Consider the following 24636-nt stretch of genomic DNA (forward strand, 5'->3'; position numbering starts at 1 on the left):
CTGAGGTAACAGCATGCACCACGGAGACCTGTCTGGCTGTACCTCCACCTAGGAGCCGGGGGATATGTTGCTGCCTTCAGGGAGCCACCTAAGGTAAGTGCCACCCGGATTCCACTCCATGCACCACCAATCCCCAGCTGTGTCCTGAACCCTGCCAGAGCCTGCCCAGCATGGAACCCCCTTCTGAACACCACTCCCCACCAGGAGCTCACTCCTGCATCCAAACTCCCTTAAAGATGCAAACATACACCTGGTGGGAGTTTTAGAACTGCCTAATCTACTGAGATGCCTAATTCCCATTGAGCTCAATAACCATAAGCACTTTTTGTATATTCCACTAGAGCCTACAGTCACGTCAGTGACCGTCATTTTAGAAAAAGGTCCCAAATTTAGACCCTCAACCCTCTACTCCCTGCTGCCTCATCCTACCTGTAAGGACCCTACAGCGCCTCCATTTTGCTTTGAGGGTATGAACCAAGATCCCTAAGTCTGGACACCCAGTGTACATCTTGCACCTAAGCAGAGTAGAGCTAGGCCCCAGTCCCCCTTGTAAATCTAGCCCTAAAAATGCCAGAGTTACTCACACCATTTCATTTTTGTCAAACAGGAGGAACAGCTGCACCCAGCATCAAAGCACCCTCATTTATCAGCTAATGTCTTAAAAACAGAGCCTTAGCCACTGCTTTCTCCAGGTGTGCATTAAAACTCCGCCCACAGAGGCTACGTCTACACTACGCATTCTTGCGCAAGAAGATTTGCAATTGAGCAACAAAACTTTTGCTCCCCGAAAAGCAAAAGTTTTGCCTCAGCAACTGGTAGCGTAAATGGTGCAGTTCATTGGCAGCAGGCTCCCTGTTGACAATGCAATAATGGTTGGAAGGATTTTGTCAGCAAACTGCGTGTACATTGCCCAATGCTGCATAGAATAGACAAAGCCAAGTCAGACGATAAGAGGCGAGAGGCAGGAACACAGTTGCCTATAAATAGCTTTGCGTATTTGGGAGTTCTATGTTCCTCTGTTTTCTACAAAACTGAGCACCTGTCCAGCTCTCCACTAGTAATAAAACCATTTAAATGCTTGCCTCTCGCTACCTAATCATGTTTATTGCCCTCTTTCTCTGCTCTGTTGCTTAATTTTGCTTTAATAAAATGCAATTTCAATTGAACTTTCTATTGGATCCTTTTTAAGGTAACAGCAGTAGTCACAAGCAGTAGAAGGTCTAACTTCTCCACCTCGTTTCCCATCACCGTTCCCAAGCCACACTGAGCAAAAGAAGTAATAGACATACCCAGATCAATTTTATTTTGCATACATATGAAACATGACCCTATCAAAAGTTACAGGGCTTCTTTCCACCTTTTTTTTTTTCCTGTAAACTAAAGGGAAACAAAAAACAAAACCCCCCAAAACTTAGAAACCAAAAGGAGAAGAAAAGCATGCAAGCAATCTGCAAATAATTCTTAGATTTATCCACAGTGCTGCTGTGTTTGCAATTAAGTACCAAACAACTTCACTAGAACAGGAGTTTGACTTCATTGTAAGAGGTGGTTATAATCCACCAACAATAGCAAAAGAAACATTTGAATTGCAGAAAAACTTCACCAGAAGTTGAATTTAAATATACAGCATAAGAATCCACTGGAAAAGGGTTCTTTCTACTCAACGTAATCAGGAAAACAACAAATCTTAGACACATTTAATAATATAAAAGGGTTTAACAACACCTATTCACTCACATCATAGGACCTACTCAAAGAAAAAAGACTCCCTTGATTCAGTTAAAAAAAATACAGTGTAAATGCAGCCATATTATGTGATCATAGGCAGCTTACAGTTACTGTTCACCCTAGTTTAGAAAATACATACAACTGTGCTATGTGGGTAAATGGGTCTTTTGACCACATCATACATGTATCTCATATGTTCATAGGGCCTGCATTGCGAAGTCAGAAGCAGCTGCTGCATCCTTACCACCGGCCACTGCAGGAAGAATATTTTAACGGTAATATTCTGAGGACAACATAGTATTGCTGTGATACTTTGGAAATGCATGTTTTTCTACAGTGTTCTTCAATGTAGGTTTCAATGGAAGGGTAATTGGATGAAAGCCACTGGTCTGTGTTATACAGGTCAGACTAGCTTTATCTATTGATCCCTTCTAAAAAATCTATTAAGCCCATGAATAACACTGCAATAGGAGAGTTCACTATGTGCGAGTCTTCACAGGTTTGCACTGCAGGTTTTCCCACCAACATTCTGTTCCCACTGCATACACGTAAGTAGCAAAACCGTATGAGCAACAAGGAGCTCTCAATAGTCAGTGGTCAGGCCTCAATTCTGCAAACATTTATGTGCAATCTTAATTTTCAGGCCCCGAGTACTTGTACTGAAGCCTCCTTGCTTAAGGTTAAGCACATATGTGTTTGCAGGATCTGGCACTTTGGGTACTATAATAATGGGAGCTAGCGAGAGATATGCAACAACAACAAAAAAAGAGATTACAGTAAATTTAGATTGTTTTGTTCAGCCATCATCAGCTGGGTGGAATGGAGAAGAATTTTGCCCATTGATGTCTTTATTACCACCCAATATTAGGACAATCAAAAATATCACAGGTTTCACAAAGTTTGGTTTGCGATTTCACATCAACTCTCTCTTAAGTTTGCAAAAAAGAAGAACAAAAAAAAATTAGAATTTGATTAGCTGGTTTTAAATCTGCAAAGTAGGCTGTAAGGATAAGCAAGAGACCAGGTCAAAGTTCATGTTGGAATGCAATGTACTAGCACAACAGAAAGGAATGAGCTTTGCCATGTATCATGAAATCCTACAGTCTCAGTAAGTAGGAATGTGTCTTTTTTCCCCAAAGAGATAAATGGTTATGAACGTCACTATCAACACTCCTAAACCACATGTTGAACATGAGCCCATATGATCTGATTTAATAACTACCTGTGGTCTTTATACAAGTGCAAATGCAGGGCCTAGTTCTAATCTCATACCAGTGGAATTGCGTTGACTTTACCAGCATTCCTTTTGTTGGAGCCTAGTAACGGGCCAGCCACCCGGCAGCACAACAAGGAGCCCAGCAGCCCCACTACTGCCAAGTGGCATAGCTGCTCAGAAGGACTAGGAGGCAGCAGGGGTGCCCAGCAAGACTGAAGCCCAAGCTGGGCTGTCACTCTGCAGTGCAGCTGAACCCCAGCAAGGGGGCTGCCCCGTGGGGCCGAGAGCCTGGAGGTAAGGCTGTGCATCAGATGGTGGGGCTGGGAGCCGTGTGTGCAGAGCAGCTGGCAGCAGGGGGAAGTTGGCTGGAAGGCTGGCAGCGAAGCCATGACTGGAGGATTGGAGGTGGGGGGGAGAGACAAGTGGCAAGGGGGGGCCCCCAGCAATGACCTTCCCCGGTCCAGCAAAATCCCTTATCCGGGACCAGTCAGGTCCTGAATGTGCTGGACCAGAGAGATCCAACCTGCAAATCCATGTACTAAGGAACTCTTACTGCACATCAGCAGGGTCCATATGGCGCAGCAGGCTGGCATGGGGTAGATTCGTGACTCAGCTTGCCACAAACAAAATGTTTCTACAGATAAGCCCTTTTATTTAGAAAACTCCCCGAACAACCCAGCCTTACAGGTTAGCATTTTTAACCTCTGATGTCATCTTTAGCCTTTCATTTATTTCTTCCTGAAAGTAAGACGAATAGTTAAATGCTGAGATAAAACCCAGCACAAAGGCAAAATGCTACCCACTGCTGCTGGCAGGAGAAGCCTCTGCTTATTAACCAAGTTTAATCCTTTCCTTTGGGACAAATCCCGATCCCATTGCAATCAATGGTAAATCTCCCATCGACTCCAGCATGATTGGGATTTGGCCCCTTATGACTGCCTACAAATCATCCACAGGCGTTTATGAAATGTCTTTCTATGACTGGAACGTCACATTCACCGAAGCCCATTCAGTGCAACACAATTCAAACAGATGTAATTTTAGTGTATTTATAGCAGACCAATTCCTCCCAGAGAATACCCGGAGTGGCCCTCCCGAAAATATTTTCTTCTAGATGCCATACAATCAATAGGAATTCTGCCCACGTTAGGACTGCTGGGTTTGATCCTTTAAAGCAGGGGATGGGAATCTCAGGAGCTGGATGTAGCCCTTGGCTTGCCTGGATTCCGCCCCCCCAAGGCTCAGGGTCTCCCCCTACAATGGGGAGCCTGTGCTGGAACTCCAGCCCCCCTTCTGCCTCACCATGGGGCTGAAGCACACAAAATATACTAGGCTGGGCCCCGTTATGCTCTGGTGTGCAACAGGAATGCGGGAAGTGTCTTTCTCCTCGTTTGGATGCCATGTCAGGGAGGGGTTTTTGTGTGCAGCACTCAACTGATTTTTCTGTAGGTCAGTGGCTTGACCCAAAAAAGGTTCTCCATCCTGCTTTAAAGGGTACTTCTATTTGGAAAAATGTCTAAAAAGAGGGGGGAGGGTTCTTGGATTTACTGGTACTCAGTACTTTCTGTACTGACAGTGCACAATTTACAAACAAAAAGATGTTTAGTTTTGATTGTTAGACCCGGCAAGCTCAACCTGGGCTGAGAAGTAGGCTTTCAGACACAACATCACTAGTGAGAAAGGCCAAATAAGGCCCTCAATTTCCCCTGTGCAATGCAGGGCTATGTCTACGCTGCAGGCTTTTTGCACAAGAACAGCTGTTCTTGTGCAAAAATTTGTGGCGCGTCTACACTGCACGTGCATTTTTACGCGAGTAAATTTACAGTAAGGCGTTGGAGCAGAGCGCTTCTTGTGCAAGTTATTCCTCTCCCTACGAGGAATAAGTTCTCTTGCACAAGAGCTCTTGCGCAAGGAGGCAGTGTGGACGGGCAACAGGGGTTTCTATAGCAAGAAACCTCTAGGGCTAAAATGGCCATCAGAGCTTTCTTGTGCAAGAGAGCAATCCCACTGCCATGGACGCTCTTGCGCAAAAAAGCACATGGCAGTATGTAGCTCAAGTACTTTTCCGCAAGAACTCTTGTGCAAAACAGTTCTTATGCAAAAAGCCTGCAGTGTAGACGTAGCCCAGATATCTTGGGATTATGTGTTCAGTTAAACATGGGCCCCAACATTCATTCAATGGGATACATTGAACTGGTGTAACTTCAGTTCGAGCAGCAGTAAAAGCACCATACTTTAATTGGAAATAATCAAAATAAGTGCAAAAATGTCTGTAAAACCAACCATCCATAAGAATTTCAGGAGAAAAGGTTTTGTTTGTTTGAAGTTAGGGAGTGGCCACTGCCACTCAAAGAACCTACCAGAAATATGAGGCAAATAAAAACGAGGAGGACATTTTCAGCATGATAGCTGCATGGTCAAAATGTCCATGCATTAGACTGAGAAGCAACTCTTAAACAGATGTCATAGAAAGTTATTGTGCTTAAAGCATTGTTAAGAGAGAATTTTCAAATCTCTTGATTGGAGAACACAACACCCTTTTGTACTCCACTCTGTAGCTGTAAGACCATAACCAAAACCAGCGAGCTAACATGCTGTATGGAACAAGGACCTAGTCATCACCCAGTGAAGTCAAGGACAAAACTCCCAGTGGTTCCAAAGGGACTAAGATGGGAGCCCAAAGCCCAGATGCAAGTTCAGTGCCTAAATACCTTGAGGATCTGGGCCTAAGTTCTCTTTTTTTTCTATTTTAACTTTAGGGCAAAAAAACCCTTCTGTGCACTGACATATTTCTAAGAAGTTTCTCTACAAGGGTTGCTATGTGAGCTGATAACATCTTCCCTGCCATAGATAGGCCAATCTAATATTTAGATCATCAATTATATTTTACAATCTTATCCTTGGCAAAAAAAAAAAAAACCAAAAACCAAAAAAAACCCCACCACTTTTCAGAAAGTTTCAAAAGGAGAAGTGGAGCCAGGATTAAGGTGGCAAGTTCAGAGTCCAGGAGCAAGTGGAGTCACTGCAGTCCTGCACAGCCATGATTTCTTGGATCCACCCCTTTTGTAGAAGTGAAGCTCTCAAGTGGGATTTGTTCCAAGCAGAACTCACTGCCATGAGTGAGTGCCACTCAACTTTCTCACTCACTGGCTTCCATAATACACTGACTGTCCCCATTCTGTGTCTCAGAACAGAGCTTTCCTAGAAAACCACAGGCGGGTGGTCACACTTCACATAAATATCTTTCCCTGACTCTTTCCTCCAGATCGCGCCTTTCGTTTCTACTCTAGCAGAGTACCACGTTTGTCTGGATTTTCGGAGAGAGTACATCACTTTGTGGTTGCATAAATCTGCTACCGTATTTTGCCACAATATGTTAACATACACCTTTGAAACAATAAATAAAGGGAAAACATATTGGATTTAAATATAGGTTGCCATTAAAAGCATTAAAAAGACAGTGTTTTCGTTTTGAATACATCAAAATGAAAATTCACTCCCTACCACAAAAAAAAAAAAAATCAATCATCCTTCCAAAGTAATGAGAACGGTAAGCGTGTGGCAGGAGAATTAGCAAGTGTTCAGAAGGGCAGAGGCCCTCTACCCAAGTCCCTTTGCAATGGCACCTGCTTCTTACAAAGTCAGGTAACAGAGCTGCAGAGTTGTTACGTGGAGGATTTTACCACCTGCTCATATGGGGGTGGTGGTGCGTTGCAGTAAGAGGGTGGAGGTGGGTATACTGGATTCCCTTGTGGGGAGTTGGGCTGGACATGGAAAGCCATAGCCATGGGATTCATCACAGGCCCTCCTGGATCCGTGTAGTATGGCATCCCTGGTTGCTGTGATCCTAAAAGAAATGAAATGAAAATACACGACTTTACAATGCAATGGTAAAATGTACTGCAAACAGGTTCATATCATGCTGCTCTAGCGCTAAGGAAAGGAAAAACATGCTCTTTTCTAGGGCTGTGTCTACCCTGGCATGATCTTGCGCAAAAGCAGCCACTTTTGCGCAAAAACTTGCTGCCTGTCTACACTGGCCACGAGTTCTTGCGCAAGTACACTGATGTTCTAATGTATGAAATCAGTGCTTCTTGCGCAAGAACTATGATGCTCCCGCACAGGAATAAGCTCTCTTGCGCAAGAGGCCAGTATAAACATGAATTTCTTGCGCAAGAAAGCCCGATGGTTAAAATGGCCATCAGAGCTTTCTTGTGCAAGAGAGTGTCTACACTGGCATGGATGCTCTTGCGCAAAAGCACATCTCTTGCACAAACGCACATGCCAGTGTAGAGTTTTTGTACAAGAACTCTTCCGCAAAAGAGTTCTTACGCAAGATCATGCCAGTGTAGACGTAGCCTAAAGGTAATTGATGCACAGCAAGTTTTAATTGGAGTATGTGATGCATGGCCAATGGAATGCACAAAGCTTGTTTCTACCTGCTGGCTCCCCGGTCACAGGAGGTGGATAGCCACAGTCCAATGGCCAGCTGTTGACATCATAACCAATCACCATTGCACTTATTAGTACCTTGCTGGGAGACTCAGAAGGCAACCAAGGCATCGAGTAGAGACAGAGACTGAACTACTACTCATCCCCTCAAGCTGTTTTTTCCAGATCATGTGCTCTGGGGACATATGCTCTGTGATGACTTCTTCCATGAACAGACGAGTTCAGTTTCCAGGGCTGTTGCTCCTACACTGAACTTGTTTTGTAAAGAAAAAACACCACCAGACCTCAACTTGCAATCGCAGCCCTTCTCTCATAGGCATGTACATTATATTACATTATATCCAGCTGCCTGCAGATACAATTTGGATATAGTAAGAAGAAAAAATTAGATGGAAACCCTAAGACGCATAACCATGTACTTCACCGTATCAGCCAAGGAACAATGTGCGCTGATAAGCATTAAAATGCCTTGCACAAGTACACCATAGTAACCAATATATTTCTACATTGGTATTCGGATCAGTGACACTTTAGATAAACCCAACAGCCAAATAAGGGCTGGATCCCGACCTTCGAGGATCAGATCCCATGTGTTTACTATAGCAGAACTATTAACACCCGTCAGAACCTCAAAAATGGGATGCTAAGCTGCCACAAATCCATTTCACTCCCAGCGAGCTATAGGTGCTCAGCATCCTGCAGGCCCTCTGAGTGCTTTACTGTAACAGACCTCAGACAAGGTCAGGAATACAGAGGAATTCACAGTGGCTGGGGCTCACATGAGAGAGACTGAGAAAGCACAAATTAAGGGTTTAATCTAAAGTAGAGACATAAATATCCACCAGAACAGTTAAACAATTACAATTACACTGTTTAATCAGTTAATCATTGGTGGGTGCAGGGCAGCCAGGGTGGGGAACTGTACTAGGACATTGGGCAGGCATGATGATGCAGCTGGAGCGGAGGTCTCAGGCTGCTACAGCGCAGCTGGGGTTTGGGGCTGCTGTGGCATGACCAGGGCTGGGGTCCCACCTGTCCCTGCCAGGGTGGCTGTGGTGCGTCTGGGGCTGCTGTGCCTCCTGCCTGGGGATGCTACAGTGCAGCCGCAGCTGGGGTCCCACTGCCCGCCATGCGACCCTGCTTGCTGGTTTCCACCAGCTAGCCTCATGCAGTTTAACATGTTACTAAGTAAGCATTCCAGTAAACCTAATCCTTAGCAGGCAACTGGTTAACCTTTTACATCTCTAATCTAAAGCTCACCAAAGTCAACAAGAAGGATTCTCATTGAGTTCAACAGGCTTTGGACCAAAAAGACTTAAAAAAAAAAATTAAAAGCATGTGGCATAATTGGACATTAAAAGACCTAACTAAATAGCTATTTTCTATTTGCACAAGACTTCTACCATGTGTGGATCATTACGAACTAAATAATTAAATATATTTGCCAATCCAGCCATGTGATGCTCCCTGTATATATATATATAACCTCTGGCTTATTTCCAAGACTCATCATACTTTTTAATATTTTTTTCTCCATCTATGAAATAAATTCTCTCACTAGGGAAATATGTGATTGGTAATCAAAAGAATAAGAGCACATGTGTGTGTTTCTCACTGAACAGAATCTCCTAGGTACTGAACACGTTTAACAAATGAAAAAGAGGAATACTTTAAAGAGAAAAATAAAAAGATGAAGTTAGATCTCTGACAGAGAGAACGAGTGCGCACATGTATAAGAATGCACTGATCAGGGGTATTTCCAGAATTTACATTGTGTGACTGTGTGCAATAGGATATGGGAGACACTGGAAAGTCTGAACTTAAGCTCTCTCCAAGTGACCTGCTGCTTATGATTGCATGGCAGATTTTCACTTAACCTTCTGTCACTGAAATATGCTGCTTCACTGAAGCTGAAATGTTTTGCAAAACCATATCAGTTTTTACATAGTTTTCATCAGAAAGGTTTCTGAGGTTCAGGGTGGACTCATAAGTCTCTTGTGGAAAAAGAGACACCCTAACTGAAACTCTGACTTTTTCAGTCAGAAGACAGATGTTTTGACACACTATCTGTTTTTTGGGGGAGGGGGGGGGGGGGAGAGGGGAGAGCAGAGGGAGGGGGAAAAGAAATAATCATCCTACAGCCAAGTCTATCTGTGAGGCAGTGTAATCCATCTATGTTTCCACTGCAGCTGGGACGTGATTTTCAGCTAGCTTGCTAAACATAGCAGTGAGGACATAAGAATGGCCGTACTGGGTCAGACCAAAGGTCCATCTAGCCCAGTAGCCTGTCTGCCGACAGTGGTCAACACCAGGTGCCCCAGAGAGGGTGGACCGAAGACAATGATCAAGCGATTTGTCTCCTGCCTCTGACAAACAGAGACCAGGAACACCATTTCTATCCCCTGGTTAATAGCCTTTTATGGACCTAACCTCCATGAAATTATCTAGCTTCTTTTTAAACTCTGTTATAGTCCTAGCCTTCACAGCCTCCTCTGGCAAGGAGTTCCATAGGTTGACTACACACTGTGTGAAGAAAAATTTTCTTTTATTAGTTTTAAATCTGCTACCCATTAACTTCATTTGGTGTCCTCTAGTTCTTCTATTATGGGACTAATACATAACTTTTCTTTATTCTCCCCACCACTCATGATTTTATATACCTCCATCATATCCCCCGTCTCCTCTTTTCTAAACTGAAAAGTCCCAGTCGTTTTTAACTCTCTTCATATGGGACCCGTTTCAAACCCCTCATTTTAGTTGCCCTTTTCTGAACCTTTTCCAAGGCCAAAATATCTTTTTTGAGGTGAGGAGAACACATCTGTACACAGTACTTAAGATGCGGGCGTACCATAGTTTTATACAGGAGCAGTAAGATATTCTGTGTCTTATTTTCTATCCCTTTCTTAATAATTCCTAGCATCCGATTTGCCTTTTTGACCGCCGCTGCATACTGTGTGGAAGTTTTCAGAGAACTATCCACGATAACTCCAAGATCTCTTTCCTGATTTGTCGTAGCCAAATTAACCCCCATCATACTGTACGTATAGTTGGGGTTATTTTTCCCAATGTGCACTACTTTACACTTATCCACATTAAATTTCATTTGCCATTTTGTTGCCCAATCACTCGGTTTGGTGAGATCTTTTCGGAGCCCCTCAAAGTCTGCTTTTGTCCTGACTATCCTAAACAGTTTGGTATCATCCGCAAACTTTACCACCTCACTGCTTACCCCTTTCTCCAGATCATTTATGAATAAGTTGAACAAGATTGGTCCCAGGACTGACCCTTGTGGGACACCACTAGTTACCCCTCTCCATTCTGAAAATTTACCATTTATTCCTACCCTTTGTTTCCTGTCTTTTAACAATCCATGAAAGGACCTTCCCTCTTATCCCGTGGCAATGTAATTTACACAAGAGCCTTTGGTGAGGGACCTTGTCAAAGGCTTTCTGAAAATCTAAGTATACTATATCTACTGGATCCTTCTTGTCTGCACGTTTGTTAACCCCTTCAAAGAACTCCAATAGATTATTAAGACATGATTTCCCTTTACAGAAACCATGCTGACTTTTGTTCAACAAATTATGTTCTTCTATATGCCTCACAATTTTACTCTTTACTATTATTTCGACTAATTTGCCTGGTACTGAAGTTAAACTTACCGGTCTGTAATTGCCAGGATCACGTCTAGAGCCCTTTTTAAATATTGGTGTCACGTTAGCTACCTTCCAGTCATTAAGTACAGAAGCCGATTTAAAGGATAGGTTACAAACCACAGATAATAGTTCAGCAATTTCCCATTTGAGTTCTTTTAGAACCCTTAGATGAATGCCATCCGGTCCCGGAGATTTGCTGACATTAAGTTTTTCTATTTGTTCCAAAACCTCCTCTAATGACACTTCAATCTGGGACAGTTCCTCAGATTCATCACCCACAAAGGATGGTGCAGATTTGGGAATCTCCCTAACGTCCTCATCCATGAAGACTGAAGGAAAGAGTGCGGTCTTCAGCTTGGAGGTGCACAAATATGACTGACCTTCCAGGGTACAGACCTGCTTTTGCAGCTAACATGAAGTCCATCCCCACTGCTGTTTTGAGCTAGCTAGAGACCAGATAGCATGGGTATGTCTACATGAGCAGCCATTCACACCACAGCTACAGTGTAGCTGTACTATGGGTGGGGAAGGGAGGGAGTTAAAATCTTTTCAGGGTGTGTGTTGATGCTCATGGATACGGAGAGGTGTGTGCAGAGAGCAGGGTATATATAGGAATGTCTTCATTGTGGCAGCCAGAGTATAACAGGTATGTGTGGGTGTACACTTAGCTACCAATGCAGACCCATCATCTGCAGCTAAAGAGAATCCCATCACTCAGTGGTGGGCAATAAGCCAGAGACAGTTTGTGAGGGTTAACCCCTGGCAGGTCACAGGAGCTGCAGCTCCTGTTGTCTACAGATCACCGTTTTTGGACAATGGCAGCTGCAGGAAGCAGCATGGATCAGGACACCATTTCCCGCAGCTCCCACTGGCCAGCAACAGTAATCCGTGGCCAATGGGAGCAGAAAATGACCGTACCGGCAGACACACAGATAAATAAAGCACTGGTGGGCCAGCAGGGGCTAACCCTGGAGTACTGCATCCAGCCTGAGGATAGCCTATTGCCCACCCCCTGCCATAACTGGAGGGGACAGGATTCCAAAAGTCCCACAAGGCATGCCTGCTTTCTGGAGGGCTCTCTGGGTGGGACTGTTCAGGGGATAGTATATGGGTAGGCTGGGAGGAATGGAGGGGCCAGCAGTTCCACTACCACACAGATCCTGCAGACCTCCTCAAAATCATTGTTTGACAACTGAAGAATGCTCAGACGGGATAAGAAAAGAATGGCACTTCACTTTTAAAGCAGTATTCCATAGTATGGAGAGCAAAACAAAAATGGAAAATCCACAGTTAGGTAGTGTTGCAGAAGGAAAATGCTTGGTTGTTCCATTGTGGCAAAGGCATTTCCTAGTATACAGGACTAATGATAGGAAACTGTACCTTATTATTCATATAAAAGGGGAACATCATTACTAATGTGGCATTGCCTAATGCTCTGTGTATATCACAACGTGATTAACCATTTTCCTACTTTGTTTTGCATTCACAGAGATAAATTCCTGGGGGAAGAAATGCAATTAATAAAAGAAATGCAAATATTCTTTTGAAAGAGAATAGAGAGCACTGAGATTGCCTGTTTTGTTCATGCCTCTGACTAGTACCTGGCCACTGTCACAAGACAGGATACTAGGCTAGATGGACCACTGGTCTGACCCAGAATGGCCGTTTTCATCTCCTACTGGATCTCAGTACTGGGTGTACATTCACAAATGGTGCAACATACTTGAAGCCAAATTTGAACCCATGTCACAATGTGGTGAACTAAACTAGTTCAACAGCTAGTCCTAGCTAAAAACTGCACAATTTTTAAATGTTTCCTATGGACACAGAAGAAATCAGACAGACTAGTATTTAAGAAGTCTTTGACCTGCTGCAGTGTTGGCTGGCTGTCTGGTGTAGGATACATTAAAAGTAGGTTCTTCTACAAGTGGTGGAGGGTACATCCGCCTTCGGATGAAGAAACCAGCTCCGCAGCAGAAGAGAACACCCATCATCAGAAGGAACCTGAACAAAAGGAGGAAGAAAATTCAAACTTGGAGATGGCATCTATCTATAGAGCAGGGTGCCAGAAAACTAGGAAATTCAAAGATTCATACATAAGTGAAACCAAGATCATTCCCCTCTCACCATCAGCTCCCATAGGCTAAGAGGATTTTCTGAAAATATTATCTTTGAAAGCAGGACTGCATAAGGTGAGATACCTGTGTATGGCAGCACATAGTTAATATCTGTATAGTGACTGAAGAGATTTTGTTCCTAGGAGAGTTGTTATTTATCTAAAGTTCACTGACACAGTTTTCCATTTAATTTTCTTTTATTTTTTGATTTTTCTTTTATTAGCTCCTACCAGCTCTTTACTTCATGTAAGATTTCCTTGGCACAGAATTCCAAATAATATCGATGTACATATATGATCTATGTCCTTCTGCCACCTGCCCAGTCTTTGGGGCAACATGTATCAGAGGGGATTTCTTTGGAGGACAGCAGTGCCTTTTCTTAAGCTGACCAGAGGGGTCACTGTTGAATAACACAAATATTTAGCTCTTAGCCCAGATGCTAAGTAGGTTTGCTCTGCAGAGCTCCCTAATGACTGATGAAAAACAAGGTTGAAGTTACAAAAGTTGTGTGGTCATGTGAAGCACTGGGTGCAATGGGCCAAATTTTAAATGGGGTGTAAATGGGAACAGAATTTGGTCCTACAGCACTAAGCCAACATTAATCAATTATCTTCCAGCTCTGTTCCAGACAATGTTTATCCTGAACATAATGTCAGAGATGGGCAAAGTTGTCTTGGGGATTCAAATGCAGATATCACATTCATTTAAATGGAGACAGTGCATTTCCTACACAGCTTTGAAAATCTCAGCCTGTATACATCCACATATATATATATATATATATATATATATATATATATATATATATATATATATATATATATATATACACACCGAACATATGCATATACATGGCCGACAAGAGTCTTCGCCAAGATCCTGAGGACAGCTGAGCCTGGGGCTTTGGGCAGAAAGGGCAGAATCAGGGTCTTGCTTCCCCCCAGCCAGCCTTTCAGCACCACAAAAGCTGCAGGCACGTACTATTGGGGGCCCCGGTCGCAATTTAAATTGTAAAGGGTTCAGGGCTCCAGTTGCTGCCACTGTCAAGGCAGAAGCAGCTGGGAGCCCTGGTTCCTTTTAAATTGTCAGGCCCCATAGTAGCTGCCCCCTTTGCATCTCCCTGTTGGCGGCCCTGTATTGTTTTTTATGTGTTTATATTTTTGGGCTGCAAAAAACAGTACTGAAAAAAAAGGGTTCCAAATAAAGTAAAAAGTTTGGGAAACCCTGGTCTAAGCAGCTTTCTGCCTGTCTTACAGTCCATTTATCCAATCCATATTCCTTGACTCGCTTACAAGAATATTGTGGGTGACCATATCAAAACCTTTGCTAAAGCTGGCACTGGGGGCTTGGGGAGGACCAGAAACAACTTATTTGAATATTCGTCATTTGATTAATGAATATGTAAATATGCGAATGACCATTACCAGTCCTCCAAAAGTTTGTGAATGGATTTACTGGTCCCTGTGTCAAAAAGTTTGGGAACCCCTGGTTTATAGCACTTTCTTAAAATGAAGGCAACTATATGGTCCACATTTGGAAAAGAAAAAGTCCTAACCTACCAAAAATACCAGAGGCGCTGGATTGAAAGGGCTCTTACGCAGCATCTTGAACCACAGCAATCTTCATAGGAGCGACATCTACAAAGGGATAAAGAGAAAAGGATGTTTATTTACGGAGTGTTTGTCACCAAGTAAAAATGCATCATATCAAAATCTAGTGCCAGAGGGGAAATATAAATTCATCAGTAATGTCTCTATCAAAGCCAGTTATTGTGAACTGTCAGTACAACATCTAAACACAGAGACAGAGGCGTCAGTGATGCCGATGTAATTAGCTTCACTGCCAGGAGCATCATCACCTCACAAATCTGGAAGGAAAAATGTTACATTGTTGTCATGGTGGCACAAAACACAGCTGGGGTTCCCTCTAGAGCAGTGGTTCTCAATCTATTTACCGTTGTGAGCCCACACCTGCCGCTCTGTGTGTTATGTGGCTGCAGCCACACAAAATATATATTATACACACACATGCACACAACCTGTATGGCCCTGAGGATGAAACATGGACTGCAGCTGTGTGCTGACTGAAGCACAAGTAACACACAAGTTGAGAACCACTCCTAGGGGGAGTGGAAACTGCTAATTGGGGGCTGTAAAGAAACAGAATTAGCATGACCACGAATAGTAATATCGGCCCTGATTATCCTCTCACTGACACGGGGCTTACACTACTGATCTCCCTGGAGCTGCCCCTGACTTACACCAGTATAAAAATCGGCTCATCGTATCACTGTGCCCTTTAATATAGTTCCACGCACACAGATTCTATAAATAGTCATCTGTATCTGACTCCTATAGCCAGACCTAGGAACAAGTCCAGCTGACTAGAGTAAATACTCAGAAAGCACTGCAGAGTTCAGTTATTGGTTCATATGTTCAGACCTGTTGTACAGTATTTTTGCAATTCATAATATTGCTACACATGATTCAAACAGACTTTTTCTATGCCTCCTAAGTGGACTGGTCTGAACATTTCACTTTGTACAGTTGAGCTTACTAAAGAGCAGTGGTTTCCAGCCAGTGGTCTCTGGAGCCTGGAGAGCTACAGACTATGTCTAAGGAATCCAGCTTCGATTTTGTTTGTTACCAACAGATAAGAAGTACATGATCACAGCAGGGAGATCACTATAGGAATGTCAGTGGTTTACCAGTTATTCAGTTAACCATCAGCCCAACTGGGCTGGAGCAGCTCCCCCACCCAGCAGGGAGCCACTCCAGGCTGGCTGGGCTCCCCATGGCACACCACAGTCCCTCCATCACAGTTTCAGTGGTTAACTCAATGTAACATTTAACCAGTTCACTGATTAAATGGGATTTTACATCCCTAGATTATTGATCCTTTGCAAACTGGCAGGATAAAACTCACTGTACTATTACTATATCTGCAAAGTTAAAACACCTAACAATATTTTGCCTTCTTAGAGTGCAAAACTGTTGGAAGAAAAATGGGGAGAGGGGGGAAATCCCAAAGCCCACAGTGTGCATTCCACACAGCTTTTTCTCCAGCGAAACTTGGAAGAAACACCCATTAAAGACCCAGGAAAAATCATCATGTAGTTTATACAGTTTTATTAAATAAAAAATAAATAAAGTGATACATTTGAACTCCCAGCCAAGATTTTTCAAGAGTTCCAGGCCATGCAATTAAGAGGCAGACTTTTTCCCATAAACACATTTCAATCTAACATTTTATGTGGAAAAAACAGTTTTGGAAATAGTTTAGCACCAGTCCCTGGAAGGGTAAGGAAAATTTCACTCATGCTGAAGTCAGCACATGTATTTAATGGGTGAACTCACAAGCTGTTCTGTTGCAGCTGCCACTTCCAGCAGCCGCAAGAAAAACAGCCAGATGCTAAGATGGAAAAAGGATGGAGGTAACATGGAAGCTGTGATACATGGACAGCTTAAAGGTGTTAGCTGATGAAATTTCCCCTTGGATGGGATTAGAATTCAGATGACCATATGCAGCTAAAACAAGAGGAGAAAGAATCGGCAACTGCACTGAGCTGCTTTAATACGCACAATGCATGAATCAAATTTGAGTGAAATTTTCAAAAAAATCGAAGCTACGGTTTATGCTTATGCACCCATATTTGCATATAAAAGAATCAACTGGATAACCGTGTGCACAATTACCCATTTAACATGCTCAATGAACAAATATGCATTCACAAATGCAGGTGAACGCACATACTTCAGGCTGTTGGAAAATGGGCTCCCTTATCCTTATGGATTATTTCCAAGTAGATGACATTCGACAGAGAAGAGGAGGATGCAGTTTGATGTCAGAAACAGGGCCAGCCCACAACATTTTGGCACCTGAGGTACGGAGCTCAAATGATGCCCCCATGCCCTCTCACTTGGGCCAAAACTTTGAAAGGTCTCAATTCTGCCCTCCTTACTCCAGCACAGCACTTTACCATCTCTGTGCATCTAGAGCAGAGAGAATACATATGCACCAGAAGCAGACATAATTTTCTACACTCTGAGTCCTAGTGGGGCCCCGTCCCCCACAGTCTGAGGCAGTTGCCTCAGTTCGCCTCATGGTAAGGCCAGCCCTGGTCAGAGAATTTAAACTATGTACAGAACAGCAGTCATTCAAGGGAAAGTGGTACAACAGTTTTCCAACGACTCTTCAGTTCCTCAAGCAAGCCAGAGAGTCTGAAACATCAACCCTTAGACCAGGGCTACTCAACTTTGAAAGCCCTAGTGAGGCACAATGATACTCACAGCACATGCTGAGGACCGCAACTTAAGTGTGGTTGCATATACATGCAAATATATATGCAAATATATACAAATAGCTTCTTTCACACTGATAGGCATGAATACAAAGATTAAGGCAAGACTACTCAACACACAGGCCCCATTTAAGTCAGTTCTGCTGATATTAATAAAATGCAATATTTACCCAATTTCCACCCATATGATAACAATTTTAATGAGCAAAGACAGTCCAGGAATTTAACTACTAAAACACGTATCAATAGGAGACCATTATATGGACTACTTTTTTGTTTTGGCTACCACCTGCGGGCCACATGTTGAGCCCTGTGTAAACACAAACTGCATTTCGGGCTGCAAACTGCACCCACAGGCCACATGTTGAGTAGCCCTGCCTAAGAGGCCAGTTTTTAAAAGACATTTAGTTAGTGCCTAGTAAGATTTTTAGAATAGCCTAGGTGACAAACTCCCATTGGAACTAGTAACATTTTCAAATGTCCCAAGATACCAAGACCAATGGGAATTAAGCATTTAAGTTGTTTTGAAAATACTGCTAGATGTCTACCCGCATCTTTAGGTGCTACTACTACTGCATAAAGAACCTACCAAACATAGAGAAAATTATTTTTCTTTGGTCTTTCATCTTGCTTACTATTCACATTAGACAGTCCTCTGCATACAGACAGGTTCATTATTCCCTGATATAGTCAATCAGCTAGTCATTTTTCCTTTTGTTTGTGTGGGATTTTCCACACAGCAAACGAGGATATACATAGATTTTTTAAAATAGCAAACCATAATTATTAAAACCACAAAAACTGACAGGTGGTCTCTATGCCAGGCATAAAACCTGAAACAACTTTTAATTCTTTTCTTTTTAAACTGACAGTGTTTCAAGTTGGCAGTATCTCTATCTGTAAAAAGGGATAAAACCAGGAAGAAAGTGAGGCTTACTTTATGAATGTTTATAAAGCAGCTGAGAGGCTTAGATAGAAAGTTCAATAAGTCTTCTTGATCTCCTGCAGTGTGTGCAGATGATAATATGTTTAAAATGCACACATGCTCATTGTGCAAAGTTACATCTGCACAAAAAATGGCCAAGATGAGGGCCTTCTGTGATTTGTGTCAAATCTCCATTTCAAAATAAACCATTAAGCTTTTTGAGGCAGCTCCTCGGAGGACAATTATTGTATTTTCTGCTTGGCTGTCCGAAAATGAACTAATATACTGATTCAGGAAAGAATCCCTAAGACACTTGGCACCACAAGAGCATTCACTTTTTCCTCATAAAAAGGAAGATCCATTTAATATTGATTTTTTTTACACAGTGTTCTTAAGTCAACAGGGTAGTGCTGTACATGAAATTGTTCACATTTCCCACCTCTTGATAAGCAGTGCCAAAACACTGAAAAAAAAAATCAATGTTTTCTGTGCTGCTACTTCTCTTAAGGTCCTGCTGAAGGCTAGCTAATCATTTGCTATTAGGGTCTGGATGCAGCTACAGAGTCATTCTAACACTTACACTGGCCCGATTAATATTTAATCATTCAATTACAATGGAATAACTTTAACAGGAGAGACTGGGGGGGGGGAGGGGGAAGTTACATCAAAATATCCCCGTCTGGTTGTTAGGGCCCCCCCGCCCCATGAGGTGGCTGGTCCCTGTTTAAATCTCTTCTCCCCTTCAAGAGAAGGGGAGTCTTGAAACAGGGATCTCAGAACCTGGGCTAGTACTCCATTCATTAATCAGTGTTTTTCAAACTAAGGTCAGAGACCTCCAAGGGGTCCATGGGACACACTCATCAACTTCCTCCTTCCCTCCACTCCCAGCATGTCCCCGGGAATGTGGCAAAGGCAGGTGTACCTGGTTCTGTGTGGCTTCTGGAAGCAGTGGCGGCCTCTCAATACAGGCAAACAAGGCGGTCGCCTAGGGCGCCAAGATAAACGGTCGTTGAAGGCTTTGGAGGCGGGGCGCCAATCATGCATTTCGCCTAGGGCGCCAGTTGCCAGCAGCTCATCTAGGGCCACTCCTGTCTGGAAGTAGACGCCAGGTCCCTGCAGCCCCTAGGCACATGGGCAGCCAGGGAGACTCTGCATGCTCCCATTGGCCAGGAACCAAGACCAATGGCAGTTGTGTGGGGAGGGGGCAGGGCCTGCTGATGTGAGGGCAATGTGCAGAACCTCCCTGGCTACCCCTCTAACAAGGAGCCACAGGGACCTGGAGGCTGCTTCTAAGAGCTGCAGTGAGCACTGTTGGCATCCTGAATCTCCACCTGAGAACCACTGCATTAGATTAAAGATTATAGGTGAACTCCTCCTCCACCAATACCTCCCACTGCGAGCCTCATTCAATGCTATCAAATGAGGATACTATTATAATAAAATATAAAAAATAATAATGGAGATTGCTTATCTCCTAGAACTGGAAGGGACCTTGAAAGGTTGAGTCCAGTCCCCTGCCTTCACAGCAGGACCAAGTACTATTCCTGATGAATTTTTGCCCCAAATGGCCTCCGCAAGGATTGAACTCACAACCCTGGGTTTAGCAGATCAATGCTCAAACCACTGAGCTATCCCTCCATCCAGGAGGGATATTCCTCACTTCTCTCTAAATTATCAGGTAACATGAGGTGCTAAACAGTTTCTGAGGCCTGATTTACACTTAAGTGTAGGAGTCTACGCTTAAAGTTTGCCCAGCATAGCAATGTTGGTTAAGAGCATGAAAAAAAATTCCTCCTCTCACTGCCATAGCTATGCTAGCAAAACCTCTAGTATACACTTATTTATGCTGGCAAAAAAAAGCTCTTTTGTTTATTTTGCTTATTCCATTCAGAGAACTGGGATAAGCTATACCTGCAAAAGCTATGTCTGTATTGGCAAACCCTTTCTAAGGTAGACAAGGTCCAAGCGTCACTCAACTCCTGAAATGTCTGCACTCCAATGATAAATGTAAATACTTTCTGTACATATCATAGGTCAGGTCTGTAAAGCTCACTGCAATTCTTTTTAAAACAAGGAACCATGATGATAGGCTACCAAGAGGTGGAAAACACCAAGTAATGAGATAAATTATTTAGAGCAGGAGGAAAAGGGAAAAAGGCTGTAGAACTCTCTCTCAAGGGAAATGGAGAAAGTCCCATCACTGAGAAAATGTAAAAGTAGACTGGACAAAACACTAGGAAATAGACTAACTACTGGCAAGGAAATGGACCGATGAATGGGCTTGTCCATTTCTCCACTGGGTGATTCAATGATCAATGCAGCTCAGGCATTTGGTTCATTAGATAAATACATTGGGCATACTAAACCAGATGGAGACAGGTAGCAAAAATGTGTGTTCATGTTGTGAGAAGTAGTAAAAGAAATACACTTACTGTACTTAAATATATCCAGAGAGAATCTAGTCTAAGAGTGGGCAATAAGCCAGCACTTTATTTACCTGGGATTTTTACTGTAGGTACTTAGATGCATAAATCCGAACATTCATCTTTAGCCTTAAATGCTTTATCTTCAGACGTATAGTTTTTAAATACATTCTTCAAGACCACCCTTATCTAAAATACATATTTTAATTTTAATTAGTATAATACAAAAAACTTGCTTCCAACATCTTCCTATCCTTTCTGTCCATCTCCGCTGTAATCTTTCACCTTTTACTCCTTGTTAAGGGTGCTTTTTCAAGGGACAACACCTCTTTTCTTCCAGATAGCTGGACAAATGAGTTTCCTGTTCTTTAATTCTAACTAGCTGATGAATTAGTTTTAAGAAAACAATCCACCAAAAGTCAGTACAGTAACTGAAGATATAAAATCCTTTGTTATGCCTAATTCTAGAAGCAAAGAACATTGTTATGAACACACTAAACTGCTCTGACTCATTAATTTAAAATAACATCTTTGTTTCAGTAAGTTTAAATATGTAGTAATCTGGAATGATTATGAAGGCTTCAGAGTATATTTAAAATATAAAATCAGCTTAGAAATATATACAGGCAGTCCCTGAGTTACACGGATACGACTTACGTCGGATCTGCAGTTACAAACGGGGCTTTTCTCGCCCCGGAGGACTGGAGCGGCGGGACGCCCAGATGCGCTGCAGTCCCACCGCCCCCGTCCTCCGGGGCGAGAAAAGCTGCTCCACGTCTCCCTGGTCTGCTGCCTGGAGCCCCCCCCCCAGCAGACCAGGGAGACACGGAGCAAAGCCTTGGAGCACGCCCGCAGCGGGACAGCCCAGGCGTGCCCGGGCTGTCCTGCTGCGGGCGTGCTCCGCGGCTTTGCTCCTCGTCTCCCTGGTCAGCAGACCAGGGAGACGGAGCAAAGCCGTGGAGGACGCGGGCGGTCCCGCCACCCGCGTCTCCCTGGTCTGCTGGGGGGGGTGAAGCTAGTGCCCCCCCTTACCCCCTCCCCAGCAGACCAGGCATTTCTTGCCTACGCCTGGGGTAGGGCAGCTGGGGCGCTGCCGGGTTGGTCCCGCAGCGCCGCTCCTCAGCGCTACTGTACCAACCCGGCAGCACCCCAGCTGCTCTGCCCCAGGTGTCCTGATTCAGCCGCTGCTGGTCAGTTTCAGCAGTGGCTGAATCAGGACGCCTGGGGCAGAGCAGCTGGGGTGCTGCTGGGTTGCTCCAGTAGCACCGAGGAGCAGCGCTACTGTACCAACCCAGCAGCACCCCAGCTGTTCTGCCCCAGGCATCCCCAAGTCAGCCACTGCTGAAACTGACCAGGGGCTGACTACAGGAAGCCCGAGGCAGAGGTGCTCTGCCCCAGGCTTCCTGGAATCAGCCACTGATCAGTTTCAGCAGCAGCTGACTTGGGGACGCCTGGGTTTCTTAAGTTGAATCCGTATGTAAGTCAGAACTGGCGTCCAGATTCAGCCGCTGTTGAAACTGATCAGTTTCAGCAGCGGCTGAATCTGGACACCAGTTCCGACTTACATACAGATTCAATTTAAGAACAAACCTACAGTCCCTATCTTGTACGTAACCCGGGGACTGCCTGTAATGAAGAAAATGTAGAACAGAGAAGAGCTACATTGTGTATTCCATAATATTCAGCAGGGCAACTGACTTGCCCTTACTATAAAGTTTTTGCAAATAAATCTCTGACAAACTTCAGGGTATATAACAAAAACCTGTTTTTTCAATTTTTTCTCAAATTTAGTGCTTTTAATTAGGTACCTTCTGCATGTCTTGTCTTCATAATTCGGCATGCAATGGAAAACTTTCTCCATTTTCTTTAGAAAAAAATTATAGAAGAGAGTTTTGTCCAAATGTGATTTGCTGCATTTGAGTACGGGGATTTGGCTGGAATGGGTGAGTGAAGAGAAGAGGGAGACGTGAGGAGGGGCCAGGGCCTGGGCGGGCGTAGGGGTAGAGTATGGAGGGGGTTACAGGCTGGGGGTTCATTTGTTTTCATGTTGTGAAAAGTAGTTTCCACTGTCCATGTATTAGCCTATGGTGTAGCAAAAATGAAGATCAACAGACAAACAAGTATTGTTCATTTTAGTCCTCTGTTTCTGATATGACCAAAAATCTTCCAATGAGCAAAGATTTGGCTCTTGTCCTCCATGGAAGCATAAAAAATGAGTGTAAACAAGAGGTGATAATTTTCCGGACAGCCCAAATTAGCTGGCTTTACAGAAAGGGCTTATGTAAACCTTTTTTTTGGGGGGGGGGGGGGAGAGGAGGAGAAGGGATTTGCACTTCTCTGTTCTGTGGTTGCTACTAGAAACCTGTGGGTCTATGAATCCATGATTACATCACAGTCTATCCTGTCCCCAACTACCTTGTCCCATGCTTATGAAGATTGCCACAGCACAGTGCTTTTCCTTGCCTGTAAAAAGCTGTGGAATACCACTGGGTATATTTTCTGTGGTCTGCACACAAATACATTTACCCCACAGCAACACAATTGAGCAAGTTCCATTTTGTTTTGGACCTTGTCCATCTCTGGAGGGGGAGGCAGCATTTGGCCCATTTAACATATTTACAGCTATATCTTCACATAGGTTGTAGGCCTGAATTTACTAGAATTTAAGGCTTGGGTTTTGGCAGGCGTACATTCTGTACACCATGACAGTTTTTAATTTTCTAGAGGTGGGAATGTAAATTTTTAATGATGACTGGAATAAGGCCTTTTTGTTAATCATCAGGCCTCTTATTAACACATCATTAGCTCTCTAGGTCTTAAACTGCACCCACTGGGTTAGCAATCATATTGAGCCTAATGGCATGCCTGCCTTCAGAGATTATGAACATACTGCAGGCGGGAGACAATGGGTGTGCACATTTCAAATTGCTCTCTATTTCCCTGGTTTAAGAGAGGAATGCACAGAAATTCACTCTTCATGAAGCCACCTAGTCCCTTATTTTTTTTAAATCACAATATTCAACCTTAATGGTCCAGAATACTAAATATTACAATATGTGTTTTGGATCATTATTGTGAAAGAGTATAGGAGGCTGGGTTTTTTCTAAATAATGACTGCCTGATAACTTTTTCTTTTCTCCTTCAAGATAAAGCTCTCTCCTTAAACTCTTGAGCTGAACTGAAAATGCATCCCAGACTTCCATGTAATCATTTATGGCTAAATCAGCGAATCTAGCCCAAATCCAGGTCTACATTTCTGTACTATGCCAGTCATTCAAAATCTCTGGAATTATGCTAGCTGTCACACAGCGTCCCTTTTCCCTCACAACAACCCAAAGCCATGCTGTTTTCAGTTCCAATAAAGGAGAAGTCTGCAGCTAAATTGCTTCACTAAACACACACCTGCTGACATTTCATGCAGCGGTAATTCTCACTGGAAAGCTAAGTGTAAAATCAGGGAAACCCAACTTAATTAAAAGCAGTAAACATTAACAGGATACAGAATACATTAAGCAATTCCCATAAGGCAACAGGCTTGATGTGTAGTTTGTGATTTGTTCTGAGTTTGACACAGTGCTATTAATGTATCTTTGAGAACGTATCTGTTTTCTGAAGCACTATAATAACAACAGGAGATTAGAGATAGAGAGAAAATACAGTAATTGATTTTATATTGTTTTTGGTATTAGTTTTCAGGCATTTGGTAGCATGAAACAAATATCATTCTTGATTGACTCCACCTGCAGAATACTTAATTACAGGCTTACATTCCAGAGCTCAGTAAACATGGCAATCCACAATGTAATAGAACTAAATTAC

At 43.3% G+C, this 24636-nt stretch overlaps 1 protein-coding gene across 2 annotated transcripts in view; it reads right to left on the bottom strand.

Annotated features, from left to right (window-relative positions):
• Positions 1–1277: 1277 nt before the first annotated feature.
• Positions 1278–24636, bottom strand: part of VOPP1 (VOPP1 WW domain binding protein) — a 97278-nt gene continuing 73919 nt past the window's right edge. The window contains exons 3-6 of one of the 2 annotated variants that reach the window (XR_012901867.1): positions 14729–14806; positions 12920–13056; positions 3019–6791; positions 1278–2656 (exon numbers count right to left, since the gene is read on the bottom strand). Coding sequence is in view for 1 of the 2 variants with exons in the window: in XM_006124110.4 (XP_006124172.1) it covers positions 6610–6791; positions 12920–13056; positions 14729–14806 (397 nt within the window). In the remaining variant the exon portion in view is untranslated. Of the gene's footprint in view, positions 6792–12919; positions 13057–14728; positions 14807–24636 lie in introns of both variants that reach the window. The other variant, XM_006124110.4, reaches the window with a different exon arrangement.

Source organism: Pelodiscus sinensis, chromosome 2 (assembly GCF_049634645.1).
Source record: "Pelodiscus sinensis isolate JC-2024 chromosome 2, ASM4963464v1, whole genome shotgun sequence".
Taxonomy (NCBI): domain Eukaryota; kingdom Metazoa; phylum Chordata; order Testudines; family Trionychidae; genus Pelodiscus; species Pelodiscus sinensis.